This window comes from Panthera tigris, chromosome E2 (assembly GCF_018350195.1).
Source record: "Panthera tigris isolate Pti1 chromosome E2, P.tigris_Pti1_mat1.1, whole genome shotgun sequence".
Lineage (NCBI taxonomy): Eukaryota > Metazoa > Chordata > Mammalia > Carnivora > Felidae > Panthera > Panthera tigris.
Window position 1 is genome coordinate 24976866 of NC_056674.1, and position 14536 is coordinate 24991401.

The 14536-nt window shown below is 38.6% G+C and overlaps 1 protein-coding gene across 4 annotated transcripts in view; it reads right to left on the minus strand.

Annotated features, from left to right (window-relative positions):
• LOC122234015 (histone-lysine N-methyltransferase SETMAR-like) overlaps window positions 1-2886 on the minus strand; it is a 55083-nt gene extending 52197 nt beyond the window's left edge. For 3 of the 4 annotated variants that reach the window (XM_042968154.1, XM_042968151.1, XM_042968155.1), the window contains exon 1: window positions 2471-2886. In XM_042968154.1, coding sequence (XP_042824088.1) covers window positions 2471-2536 — 66 coding nt within the window. In that variant the 5' untranslated portion in view covers window positions 2537-2886. The remainder of the gene's footprint in view (window positions 1-2470) is intronic. The other variant, XM_042968156.1, reaches the window with a different exon arrangement.
• Window positions 2887-14536: the final 11650 nt, after the last annotated feature.

Sequence of the window (14536 nt, forward strand, 5' to 3'; positions counted from 1 at the left end):
TTATGTTATTAACTGCTTTTAAGTATTTGAGTGTTTCTATGTTGGGTGTATAAAAATTTACAACTGTTGTGTTTTCTTGTTGAATTGTTCCCTTTAAAATTATACAGTGTCATTCTTTGTAATAATTTTTTAAAAACAAAAATACCACTGTTGCTGAGGGTGTGGAAAAATTAGAACCCATGTACAGTGTTGGTAGGAATGTAAAATAGAGCAATGGCTATGGAAAACAGGTAAGCAGTTAAATAAGTTAAACACAGAATCACCACATAACCATGCAATTTCACTCCTGTGAATATAATAAAAGAAATAAAAACAGATATTAAAACAAAAACTTGTATGTGAATGTTCACAGAAGCCTATTCACAATAGCTATAAGGTAGAAACAACTGAAATGCCCGTCAATAATGAATAACAATATGTGATATATCCATACAATGGAATGTTATTTGGCCATAAAAAGAAACAAAGTACAGACATATGCTAGAATATAGACAAACTAAATGCCTAATTAACGGAATCAGATATCAAAGGGTATATATTATACAATTTCATCTATATAAGAAATATCAAGAAGAGGCAAATCCATAGATACAGAAAGCAAATTAGTGGTTGCTAGGGGCTGGAAGCAGGGTGGAATAGGGAGTGACTGCTTAATGGAAACAAGGTCTCACTTCAGAGTGATAAAAATGTTCTGGAATTAGATAATGGTGATGATTGCACAACACTGTAAATATATTAATACTACTAAAGTAGACCCTTTAACATAGTTTAAAGGGTGAATTTAATCTTTTTTACCACAATGAAAAAAATCAATTGTATTTCTATATGTGAATAATAGACATAAAACAAAAATTTTCAAACAATTCCACTCAAAATAGCACCCAAAAAGTTGAATTCATAAGGATAAATTCACAAAATATGTGCAAAACCTGTACAATGAAAACTACAACAAACTACTGAGAGAAATTTTTAGAGGAGGCAGTAAATTTCTATTGCCAAGGCAATAGAGGGAGGTAAAAAGAGAGGTAACTATTTTGAAAAGATAGACACTTCATTTTGGCATAAAAGATGTCTTACCAATAGTTTTAATTGCAGTTTTAAATGAATTTCTACTTTTTCTAGTTAAGAATAGCCAAATTTTATAGAACAAGAGAAAAAAAAAACTTCATAGGATTATGACATGTTAGTAAAGTGCTCACAGAAGTCCTTCCTGAGGGGAAAAAAAAAAAAAACTTTGGGTAAGTCTAGCACTCTTGATCCTGTCAGCCTAATCGAGTAGTGTTATTAGGCAATATTGCTATGGTAAAAATGGCCCCTTAATAAGGCATTTGGACTGGAAGGTACCTGATGAGAAGCTACCGTTTTAGGCCTCCCTAAGTACAATATAATCACACCATTCCCTGCAAAATCTTGGAAGCAAAGTTCTTACTCATGGGCTAAGAAACATGAAATTTCTAAGCCATGGTAAGTCTTGCAACCACTAGAAGGGTTTTGGGGGGTTTTGTGTTTTTTTTGTTTTTGTTTGTTTGTTTGCTTCCATATCTGAGCTGTCTGGAAAGGCAGAGATAGTCCTTAGTATGCTATGAGGATCCTCACGGACCACAATTCTGATGCTATTCTGATTGCACGGAGCTTTTATAACTGGGCCCAGGGGCCTGGGATAAGCCTGAGTGGCTACCTGCACTAGAGCACTGGTGGTCATAAAGCCATTGCATGACCTTGTGAACTTGGTTTATAAATCAGGTATTAAAAATTCAAGAAACCACATACAGGTAAGAATGGCAAATTCATTTTTAAAAAATTTAGACACATACTATTTTAAGAAACAGGGCTTTAACATAACTTGGTAGTTAATGGTGTTCTATTAAAAATTTAAAACAAATTAACAAATGATTATTTGGGTTATGAAAAGTATTAAAAGAACATTAAGATCACCAAATTACTGAAATCTAAACGGAAAATGTCATTATGGCTGCGGCTCTTTTTGTCACCATATACATCTGACAGGAACAAAGCAACTCTGCGTGGCAGGAGCGGCTTTCGGAGCCAGAACCCAGGAGCCTGGAGCCGGGCACATCGGGCATTCTCGTCGGGGCAGAAGGGGACTGAAAGGGCCGTGCTCGTCCACTTGGGCCGCTGTCCCCGCGCTCCCGCCGCTGTCACCCGGAGCCGGCCAGGCGACTCGGGGAGGGTCCGGACAGGGCGCCTCGTCGGCTCTAGACAAACCCACGCCTCTCTCCCGCGCACACAGTCGCCCGGCTGTCGCCGGCCGGACTGCGAGCCTGAGCGCCTCCCTGGCACCTCCTCGGCTCAGCCCGGCCCGTTCCGGGCTCCCACTGTAGTCCCCGAGCCCAAGGGCCCGCCCGCCCGCTCGGCCTCCCGGACCCGGCGAGGCGGCCTCTCCACAGCCAACGGTCGCCAGCAAAGGCCGCCCGCCCGCGCACCCGCCCGGCCGGCCCTCAGCGCCCACCTGTTGGTCGCACTCGGGGCACGATTTGGTGGCCATCTTCACTTTCTTGGCTCGAGTTGCAGACATGCTCCTCTCGGGGGCGGCGGCAGTGGCGGCGACGGCGACGGGAGCGACAACAGCGCCACAGCTCGGGCTCCTCCCCTCGTACCTCAGCGGCCCAGCCTCCGCCAGGCGGGTCCCCGCTGCCCAGGCCGAGGCTTGGGCAGGTGCGCGCGCGCGTGCGTGCGCGAACTCGCGCGGAGGCCGCGTGCCGGGGCAGCTGGGCGCGGTGTGCGCCAGCGGCGGTCGCGGGCCTCTCGCGCCGACTCCGTGGGACCGCGGAATGCACTCCCACCCTCACAGCGCCGGCCTTCGAGCGCGTCCCGATTCTTAGGAGAGGAGACGGTCTGGAAGGTCCAGCGCCACAATGACCACGCCTTCTCCTGGTCCTGCGGAATGCGTGGGGGCGTGGTTTGGGCGGGACTCGGCAGTAACAGGCCTCGGGATCCACCAACGAATGCACAGATAAGGCGGGTCGTGGTGCTGGGCACGCCCTCTCCCCGGGGAGAAAGGAGAACTTGCGTGAAGGTGGTGGAAGAAAAAGCGCCTAGCATAGGTGAAGGCATTTAATAACTTCAAAAATGTCAGCAACTGTAATCATTGAGAGACTGTAATAGACATCTGATTAACAGTGTGGACCTAGCGTTCAAGATTGAAAATTCATTCATTTATTTAATAAATAATTGCCTAAGGCCCACTATCAGGCGAATTTGAATAAAATGCAGTATGCTGTCTAGGAGCACACTTTAGGTATTTACACCAGCGCTACTTCGTCCAAGATGAAGGACCCGTTTTTTCTTTCTTAATCCGTCAATCGCTGATACTTAACTAAATTAAGATAAGAATAAATTACACGTAAACTGAAATGGAAAAAATTATACAAAATACAAATTCATTTTTTAAATGTGAAATTCAACAGACAAAATTACATTTCAGCAAACAATCAGGACAAACAGAAAATAATTTTAAAAACTGTACACTTTGAGAAAATTTGCCAATCAGCATTTATTATAGTAAATGGCTATTACACTGTTTTTGTTCTACAGTTGTAACTAAAGCAAAGGTGTGAGTGAAATTTCTATTCTCTTAATAAATGCCTGTAAGCATACTCTGAATGAATGAATCCATTGTGTACGAATACTTAAAGCTTTCAATGTGACATATATTTTTTCTTGTGTGGTAATTTATCTAAAGTAGATTGGATTGATAAAGGCAGAGGAAATTTTATATCTAAACTATTTCTAATTTCTCATTGTAGGAAAACTGTCTCATGATGGTATGTTAATGGGAATGGAAGAACTGATTTTAAAGCAACTTCAGTAAATTCGTGGTTCATTCTTACCCTTTATCTAAAATTAACTGATGATTTTTTTTTTTTTTCAAAATTCGTATTCGGTCCTCTTAAGTGGCCAGTTCCAACAGTTTATCCCATATTGTAATTAAAATTTTAAATATCTTTCCATAAAAAGAAATGGATTCCAGATTCATGATTTTCCTATGTGGCAATCTTCTTTTGAAGGAAAGTATGGTTGAAACTGTTCTATCATATTTGTAAAATATTTAATTACAATTTTCATAGGTGTGCAATGTCAAATTCATTGTTTCTTTTATTGATGTTTTTAATATATAAAAATAATATGTAAAATCTCTGTTCCCCCAACTTTCTAACTTAAATTTTTGTTTTTCCATCCTAACTGCCTTATGTTGCATTCTTTCCTTCCATTAAAATATTAAGATCCAAATCTTGTCCACAAAATACTAGCAAACTAAACTCAGCACATGTTAAAAGATTTATAGATCAAAAAAAAAAAAACCCTTTTCTAATATGATAACATGTTTCAAAAAACAAAAAAGAGTTATGTCATGACCAAGTGAGATTATTTCCCAGAGTGCCCGGATGGTTCTACATACAAAAACCATTTAATGTAATAAACCACAGGAGTGATAGTTTTCTAACGTCTTCCCCTCAAAGAACCCTGATTTTGACAACGCCAGCAAATGAGAGTATCCTTTGTGATACTCCCCCTTTATGGGAGTCCAGGAGTCCAGTGGAGAAGTTCTAGCACATCCTGGGAGAAAGAAAAAACAAAAACAAAGATTGGATCCATTGAAGAAAGTAAAATAAATAGGTTTACTTTATCTGTGTCCCCATTCCCCCAAGATAGCACAGCTCAATACTAAGAAGAACCCCTTGGCCTGCAATTTCTCCCATAGCAGAAAGTGAGAGCATGTGAGTGAGTACCCAGATTCCCCAGTGTGGGCAACACTGCCAAAGATGCCCATCTCTTTCTCACCCCATCTGGAATACTGAGGTAAGCTGCACAACTGAAGGTGAGGAGAGGCTGGGAGCAGAGCAGGCAGGACTTAGAGTGCACCGCTCTAAGAGACATAGAACATACTAACTGCTTTGTGGACTTCATTACAAGGGCCACCACAAATCACTAGAGGGATCTTGCCTGCAGACTCCCCCAAATGGCCCACAGGCATCCCTAATGCTCTCTATGCCTCACCCACATAATCCCCTGCACACACATCTTGTGGCCAGTTCCCCATGTGTGCCCCTGCGAATGGCAAGTGCAAGATTGGCAGAGAGCTCATGAACACGCACAGAAAATTGGTCCAACTCTGCAAGATTCTGAGAAAGCAAACAAACTTGAATATTCACCACTGCCCTAGGAAAAGTAACGCTGAAGCTGTCAGCACTAGGTCTAGTTTTGCAGAAAGAAGGCATATAATCTTAAGAATGCCACACACACACACACACACACACACACACACACACACGGGACAAGAAGTGTGGAGCAGGCATACCTATAGGAATGGTCTGAGAAAATCTGAGAATCCCTAAACAGGCTGACAGAAATTATTTCTCTTTCAAAGACAGACAATAAAGACTGGAAGAAGTTACTACTTCAAATGCAAAGGCAGTAATCCAACACTTGAAGGAACATGAAAAATCAAGGGAAAATGAAACCAACAAAGGAGCAAAGGAACAAATTGATTTTTTACTAACCAACCCCAAAAGAAATGGAGATCTATGATTTGAATGATAAAAAATTCAAAATAGTTGCTTTAAGGAAGCTCAGCAGCCTACAAAGAAACAAAGAAAAACAATTCATTAAAATCAGGAAAACAACACATGAACAAAATAAGAAGTTTAACAGAGAGATAGAAATCACAAAACAGAACTAAACAGAAATTCTTGACCTGAAGACCACACCAAATAAAATGAAAATTGCAGTAGAGAACACCAACAACTGTCTTGATAAAGGGAAAGAATCTCAACTCGAAGACAAATCACATGAAATTATTTATTTAGAGGAGATCACCAACAACAAAAAGAATGAAAAAGACTGAAGAAAGACTACTACATGGATTATAAAATTGCATCAATTGAAACAATTTCTGTATTTTAGGAGTACTAGCAGGAAAAGAGAGGGAGAAAGGGACAGAAAGCTTATTTAAAGAAATAATGCTAGAGAGGGCACCTGGGTGGCTTAGTTGATTAAGCATCTGACTTCAGCTCAGGTCATGATCTCAAGGTTCGGGAGTTCAAGCCCCACACTGTTGTCAGTGCAGAGCCCGCTTTGGATCCTCTGCCCCCCTCTTTCTCTGCTCCCCCCTACTCTTACATACTGTATCTCTGTTTCAAAAATAAACATTAAAAAAATGTTTTTTAAAAAAAGAAAGAATGCCTGAGAACTTCCCATTTCTGGAAAGAGATGGGCATCCAAATTCATGAAGTTCATAGGTCCCCAAATATATTCAACCCAAAGATATCTTCTACAATACATTATAATAAAACAGTCTCAAAACAAAGAGGAAATATTAAAAGCAAAAAAAAAAAAATCCCACATACAAGGTAAACTCCATAAGGCTATCAGTGTCATCCTCAACACAAACACCACAGGCCAGGATAGAGTGAGATGAAAAATCAAAATGCTGAGAGGAAAAAAAAACTGCCAACCAAGAATACATTACCTGGCAAAGCTGTCATTCATAATTGAAGGAGAGATAAAGATTTTCCCTGAAAAAGTCTGAGGGAGTTAATCATCACTAGACTTGCCATAGCAAATGCTGAAAGGAATTCCTTAATCTGAAATGAAAGGATGCTATTAACATGAAAACATACGAAAGAATAAAACATACTGGTAAAGGTAAGAATATAGTAAGTACTCTCACACTATAGTGTGGTGTTGTATAAATCACTTAACTCTAATGCAAAGATTAAAGGACAAAGCATTAAATAACTATTGCTACAATAGTTTATTGATGGATACACAATATAAAAAAACAGATATTGTGGAATGCCTGGGTGACTCAGTCCCCCAGGCGTCTGACTCTTGGTTTTGGCTCAGGTCATGATCTTGCAGTTCATGGGTTTGGGCCCCATGTTGGGCTCTGCACTTACAATGCAGAGCCTGCTTGGGATTCAATCTCTCTCTCTCTCTCTCTCTCTCTCTCTCTCTCTCTCTCTTCCTCTCTTTCTGCCCCTCCCATGAACTCTCAAAAAAAAAAAAAAAAAAAAAAAAAAGACGGACACTGTAACATCAGAGGCAAAATGGAGTAAAAGGGTAGTTTTTGTATGCAATCAGAGTTAAGTTGTTATCACCTTAGAATACACTGTAATAACTATAAGATGCTTTATGTAAGCCTCACGTGAATGTTATTCAACCATGAGAAAAAAGGAAATCCTGCTATTTGCAACTATATGTATGAACTTCGAAGACACAATGCTCAGTGAAATAAGCCAAACAGGTAAATACAAATACCATATGATCTCTAAACATGTGGAATCTAAAACAAAAACAAACAAACAAACAAAAAACATAAAAAGTTCTAAATCACAGAAACAGATAGTAGAATGGCAGGATCTGGGGAATAGGGAAAGTGGAAAGATGCTCATCAAAATGTACAAGCTTTCAGTTGTAAGATAAGTTTTATGGATCTAATGTACATACATCATGAATCATGGTGGCTATAGTTAATAATACTGTATTGTGTGCTTGAAACTTGCTAAGAGAGTAAATTTTTTTAAACAAGATTTTTTCTTTCTTTTTTTTGAGATTTTATTTTTAAGCAATCTCCATACCCAACATGAGGGCTCATACCCACAACCCCAAGATCAAGAGTCACATGCTCTACCAACTGAGCTGGTCGGGCACACCCCTAACAGAGTAAATCTTTTTTTTTTTTTTTTAAGAGAGATTGAGACTGAGAGAGAGAGAGTGCACGTGAGAGAGCTCCACAGCCACACGGTCAGCATGGAGCCTGACATGGGATTCAATCTCAGATGGAAAGATTATGACCTGACCCAAAATCATGAGTCAGATGCTTAACCAACTGAGCCACCCAGGCGCCCCTAAGAGAGTAGTTTGTAAGCATTCTCTCTTCTAAAATAAAAGGTAACATAAACTATGTAATATGATGGATATGTTAATTACTCTGATTGTGGTAATCATTTCACAAAGTATACATAAATCAAATCACCACATTATACATGGTATACGTATACAATTTTAATTGTCAATTCTATCTCAATAAATCTGGAAAAATGGAATGTACCAGATTAATAGAAAGAAGGAGGAGAAAAACACATGCCAATTTGAGGCAGAAAAAGCATGTTAACAAAATCAACACCTTTTCATGATAAAAACACTCAACAAAAAACAGCAAGTGCCAGTGTGAATGGGAGAAATTGGAACCCTTATGCATTGCTGCTGGGAATATAAAATGGTGCAGCTGCCATGGAAAACAGTATTGAGCTTCCCTTAAAAACTTCAACATAGCGTTACCATTTGATGCAGCAATTTCATATTTAGGTATATACACAAAAGAATTTGAAGAACGGACTCAAACAGATATTTTTATACTAATTTTCATAGCACCATTCATTGCAATAACCAAAAGGTGGAAATAATCCAAATGTGCATTCAATGAAAGAATGGACAAAGAAAATATGGTATATACATACAATAGAATATTTCTTCAGTCATAAAAAGGAACGACATTTTGATATGTGCTATAGCATGGATAGATCCTGAATAAATAAAAGATCATGCTTAAATAAGCCAGACACAGGAGCACCTGGGTGGCTCAGTCAGTTAAGCGTCTGACTTTGGCTCAGGTCATGATCTCACAGTTTGTGAGTTTGAGCCCCATATCAGGGTCACTGCTGTCAGCACAAAGCCTGCTTTGATTCTCTGCCCCTCCCCCACTGATTCTCTCTCTCTCTCTCTCTCTCTCTCTCTCTCTCTCTTTATCTCTCAAAATAAATAAATAAACTAAAAAAGTAAGCCAAACACAAAAGCACAAATACTGTGTAACAACTCCATTTATATAAGATACCTAGATTACTCAAATTCATAAATACAGAAGGCAAAATGGTAGCTACTAGGGTCTCAGGGGAGGGTGGAGAGGAAATATTTTGGTAGATTTTTTCTAGTTTTATCGAAATGTAATTGACATGTAACGTCATATAAGTTTAAGGTATACAACATAGTGATTTGATATATGTATACATTGCAAAATAATTACCACAATAAGTTTAATATCTATTACCCCACATGTTTACAATTTTTTCTTGTGATGAGAACTTTTAAAATCTACTTTCTTGGGAACTTTCAAATATACAATACAGTGTTGTTAATTATAGTCAACAGGCTATACATTACATCTCCAAAACTTATTTATCTTATAGCTTGAAGCTTATATCTTTCAATCTCCTTCACTCCTTCCCTCATTCCCACCCCCCACCACCACCCACCATTGGTAATTACCAGTTAATTCTCTGTTTCTGTAAGATTCCACATATAAGTAAGATCATACAGTATTTGTCCATATGACCTTCTGATCCTACTTGGGCTTTGACATCTTATACTGACTCATACCTCCTCCATTCCCATTGCATATGTGCTTCTCACCCTTCTCAGGCTCTAACACATCACACCAGCTGCTGCTGCTATCCCCATACACACAGTTACTCTCCTCACCCTGCCTAAACCCGAACCCTGTGCTGGCTGCTACCACTCCACTTTATGGATGCCCTCTCTAGCCAGGTAGATCTTCAACACTCCACATTGAGTTACCATGGTTGCCTTCTTTTTCCCACTTGAAACCCAATCGCCCATGGACCCTTCTATTACATTCTTCATTTTTCTCAGACTTCAACACCTTGTACCGGGCCTTCAGCACAAATGTCCCCATCCCCATTTGCAGACTCTGACATTCCACCCCTTGCTGCAGGGATGTCCTCCTACCTTTATTTGTGCAACCTCTCACTGTCTCACTCTTTTCCTCAACCCACACAGACTTAACTTGCTTAGACTCACCTGATGGTTTTGGACTGGATTGTTCAGGAAGAAAGGAAGAAAGGAAGAAAGGAGGGGGAAGGAAGGCAGGAAGGAATGAAGGATGGAAGGAAGAAGGGAAGGAAGGAAGGAAGGAAGAAAGGAAGGAAAGAAGGAAGAGTTACTTTCTGTTATAACTAACATTGATTTTTTTATTTATAGGGTATATAGAGTATAATTTCTTTTTTTAAATAGACCATTTTTTGGAGCAATTTTAGGTTTACAAAAAAATAAGCAGCAGGTACACAGATTTTCCACACATACTCTGTCCTCCCCATCCACAGAGCTTTCCCCATGGTCAAAATCTGTCAACAGAATAACCTATTTATTATAATAGACATCACTATCACCCAAAGTTCGTAGTTCAGATTATGGTTCATTCTTGGTATTATACATTCTGTAGGTTTGAACAATGTGTAATGACATATCCACCATTATAGTATCATACAGAATAATTTCACTGCCCTAAAAATCATCTATGTTTCATTCATCCCACCTCCCCCTTAACCCTTAACACCAACTGATCTTTTTACTGTCTCCTTAGTTTTGCCTTTTCCAGAAGGTCATATCGTTGGAATCATACAGTATGTACATTTCTCAGATTGACTTCTTTCACTGAATAATATGCATTAAAGTTTTCTCCATGTCTTTTTAGGGCTTGATAGCTCATTTCTTTTTAGCGCTGGATAATATTCCATCACCTAAACGTACCACATTTTATTTATCCATTCACCCATTGAAGAACATCTTGCTTGCTTCCAAGTTTTGGCAATTATGAATTCAGCTGTTATAGGCATCCAGGCACAGGTTTTGTATGGACGTAAGTTTCGAAGTCACTTGGGGAAATGCCAATGAGCTCAATTCCTGGATCATACACCAAGAGTATGTTTAGTTTTGTAAGAAACTGCCAAACTGCTTTCAAAAGTGGCTGTATAGTTTTGATTTCCACCAGCAACAAGTAAGAGTTCCTGTTGCTGCATTGGGTGTTATCAGTGTTATGGATTTTAGCTATTCTAACAGACGTGTAGTGGAATTTCATTGGTTTAATTTGAATTTCCCTAATGACATATGATGTGGAGCATTTTTGCATATTCTTGTTTGACATCTATATATCATCTTTGGAGAGATGTTTGTTCAGGTCTAATGTTGAGCACGTTTTCATGCATGTGTTAGCCATTCATATATACTCTTTGGAAAAATATCTATTCTGGCCTTTGCCCATTTTTAGTTGGATTATTTGGGGGGGGGGCTTGCTAATGAATTACATGAATGAATTCTTTATATATTTGGCTGTTAACCCATCATTGGATATGTGGTTAGCAAATATTTTTTTCCCATTCCTAGATTGCCTTTTCATTTTGTTAATTGTTTGTTTTGCTGTGTATAAACTTTTTAGTTTAATGTAGTCCTACTTATTTATTATTTTGTTGCTTTTGCTTTAGGAGTCATATCCAAAAAATCATTGTGAAGACCCATGTCAACAAGTTTTTCCCTATTTTTTAATATAGGAGATATATGGTTTCAGGTCTTACATTTAAGTCTTTAATCCATTTCAGGTTAATTTTTGTGAGTAGTGTGAGATAGGGGTCTTCTGCAAGTAAATATCCAATTTTCACAGCACCATTTGTTAAAGAGACTGTGTTTTCTCCATTGAGTATTTTTGGCTCCCTTGCCAAATATTAGTTGATTATAAATGCATGGAATTATTTCTGGGCTCTTCATTCTATTACATTGACTATGTGTCTATTTTTATGCCAGTACTATACTGTTTTGATACTATACATTTGTAATATAGTTTGAAATGAGGAAGTGTGGTGCTTCCAGCATTTCCCTTTTTTCCCAGGATTGGCTTGCCTATTCAGGGACTTTTGTGGTTCCTCATATGAAATCTTAATAAGGATTGCTTTGAATGTTTTGGGTAGTATGGACATTTTAACAATATTAATTATTCCAATCCATGAACACCAAATATTTTTCCACTTACTGTGCCTTCTTTAATTTCTTTTATCAACGTCTTTTTGTTTTGCCTCTTGGTTAAATTTATTCCTAAGTATTTTGTTTTTGATGTATTGTCAATGGGATTGTTTGCTTTTTTTCCTTTTCTGAAAATTCATTGATACTGTATTGAAACACCACTGATTTCTGCAACTATACTGAATTTGTTGATTAAATCTAAGTCTTTTGGTTGAGTCTCTAGGATTTTCTATATATAAAATCATCTGCAAATAGAGACAATTTTAGTTTTCCTTTCCATTTTTGGTAACTTTTATTTCTTTTTCTTGTCTGTCTGCTCTGGCTAGAACTTCCAATACTATGTTGAGTAGAAGTGGTCTGAGTGGGCACCCTTGTCTTATTCCTGATCTTAGAAGAAAAGCTTTAACCTTTCACCATTGAGTATGATGGTAGCTATAGGCTTATCGTATATGGTCTTTGTCATGGTTAGGTAGGTTCCTTCTACACCTAATTTGTTGAGAGTTTTTTTTTTTTTATCATGAATGGATATTGAATTTTTTCAAATGCTTTTTCTGTATCTACTGAGATGACCATATGATTTTTCAATCTCATACTTCTAATGCAATGTATCATATGTATTGATTTGTATATGTTGAACCATCCTTGCATTCCAAGTATGAATTCCACTAAATCATGGTATGTGACCTTTTACTGTATTGCTTAATTTGGTTTGCTAGTATGTTGAGAATTTTTGTAAGGATCAAGGATATTGGCTTGTAGTTGTCATCAAGCCTTATCTGGGTTTTTTTTTTTATTTTTTTTAATGTTTATTTATTTTTGAGACAGAGAGAGACAGAGCATGAATGGAGGAGGGCCTGAGAGAGAGGGAGACACAGAATCCGAAGCAGGCTCCAGGCTCTGAGCTGTCAGCACAGAGCCCGACGCGGGGCTCGAACTCCCGGATCGTGAGATCATGACCTGAGCCGAAGTCGTACACTTAACCGACTGAGCCACCCAGGCGCCCCAAGCCTTATCTGGTTTTGACATCAGAGTAATGTTTGATTCATAAGATAAGTTTGGAAGTTTTCCTTCCTCTTCAATTTTTTTGGAAGAGTTTGAGAAATATTGGTATTAATTCTTCTTTAAATGTTTAGTAGAACTCACTAGTTAAACCATTTGGTCCTGAGCTCTTCTTTGTCACAATGTTTTTGAAGTACTTACTCAATTTCCTTACTCATTGCTCAGATTTTCTGTTCTTTCTAATTCAGTTTTGGTAGATTGCATGTTTCTAGGAATTTATCCATTTCTTCTAAGTTGTCCAGTTTGTTGGCATTTAGTTGTTCATGTGTCTTATGATCCTTTGTATTTTTGTGGTATCAATTGTTATGTCTCTTCTTTTATTCATGATTCCATTGCTTTGTGTTCTCTTCTCTCTCTCTCTCTCTCTCTCTCTCTCTCTCTCTCTCTCTCAATCTCTCTCAGGCAGTCTAGCTAAAAGATTGTCAGTTTTGTTTACCTTTTCAAAGAACTAACTCAGTTTCATTGATCTTTTCTATTGTTTTTCCTTTATTTCATTTGTTTCTGCTCTTATCTTTGGTATCTCCTTCCTTCTGCTAACTGTGGGCTTAGTTTGTTCTTTTTCTAGTTCCTTACGTGTAAAATTAGGTTGTTTGATATGTTTCTATTTTCTTGTTGTATGCTTATATATATAAACTTCCCTCTTAGAACTACTTTCACTGCATCCCATTAGTTTTGGTATATTGTGTTTCCATTTTATTTGTATCAAGATACTTTTTGATTTCTCTTTTAATTTCTGCTTTGATCCATTGTTTGGGAATATGTTGTTTAACTTCCATGTATTTGTGAATTTTCCAGTTTTCCTGATATCTAGTTCCACACCATTGTGGTCAGTGAAGAAACTTGGAATGTTTTCAATTTTCTTAAATTTGCTAAGACTTAGGGCGCCTGGATGACTCAGTCAGTTAAGCGTCCAACTCTTGATATCAGCTCAGGTCGTGATCTTATGGTGGTGGGATAGAGCCCTGCGTTGGGCTCCACACTGAGCATGGAAACTGCTTGGGATTCTCTCTCTCTGCCCATCCCCCACTCATGAGGACGCTCTCTCTCTTTCTCTTTCTCTCACAATAAATAAATAAACATTTTCAAAATCTGCTAAGACTTGTTTTGTGGCTCAACATTTGATTTATCCTGGAAAATACTCCATGTGTGCTTGAGAAGAATATGTATTCTGTTGTTGTGGTGGTGGTGGTTGTTTTTGTTGGATGGATGGGGTTTTAGATGTCTGGTAAATCCATTTGTCCTATAGTGTTGTTCAAATACACTGCTTCCTGTGGCGCCTCGGTGGCTCAGTCGGTTGAGCGTCCGACTTCACCTCAGGTCACGATCTCGCAGTCCATGAGTTCGAGCCCCATATCAGGCTCTGGGCTGATGGCTCAGAGCCTGGAGCCTTCCGATTCTGTGTCTCCTGCTCTCTCTGCCCCTCCCCTGTTCATGCTCTGTCTCAAAAATAAATAAATGTTAAAAAAAATTTTTTTTAAATACACTGTTTCCTTATTGATTCTCTGTCTGGTTGACCTACCCATTGTTGAGAGTAGAGTATTAAAGTCCTTAACTATTGGGGCAACTGGCTGGCTGTCAGTGGAACGTGCAACACTTGATCTCAGGGTTGTGAGTTCAAGCCCCATGTTGGGTTCAGAGGTTACTT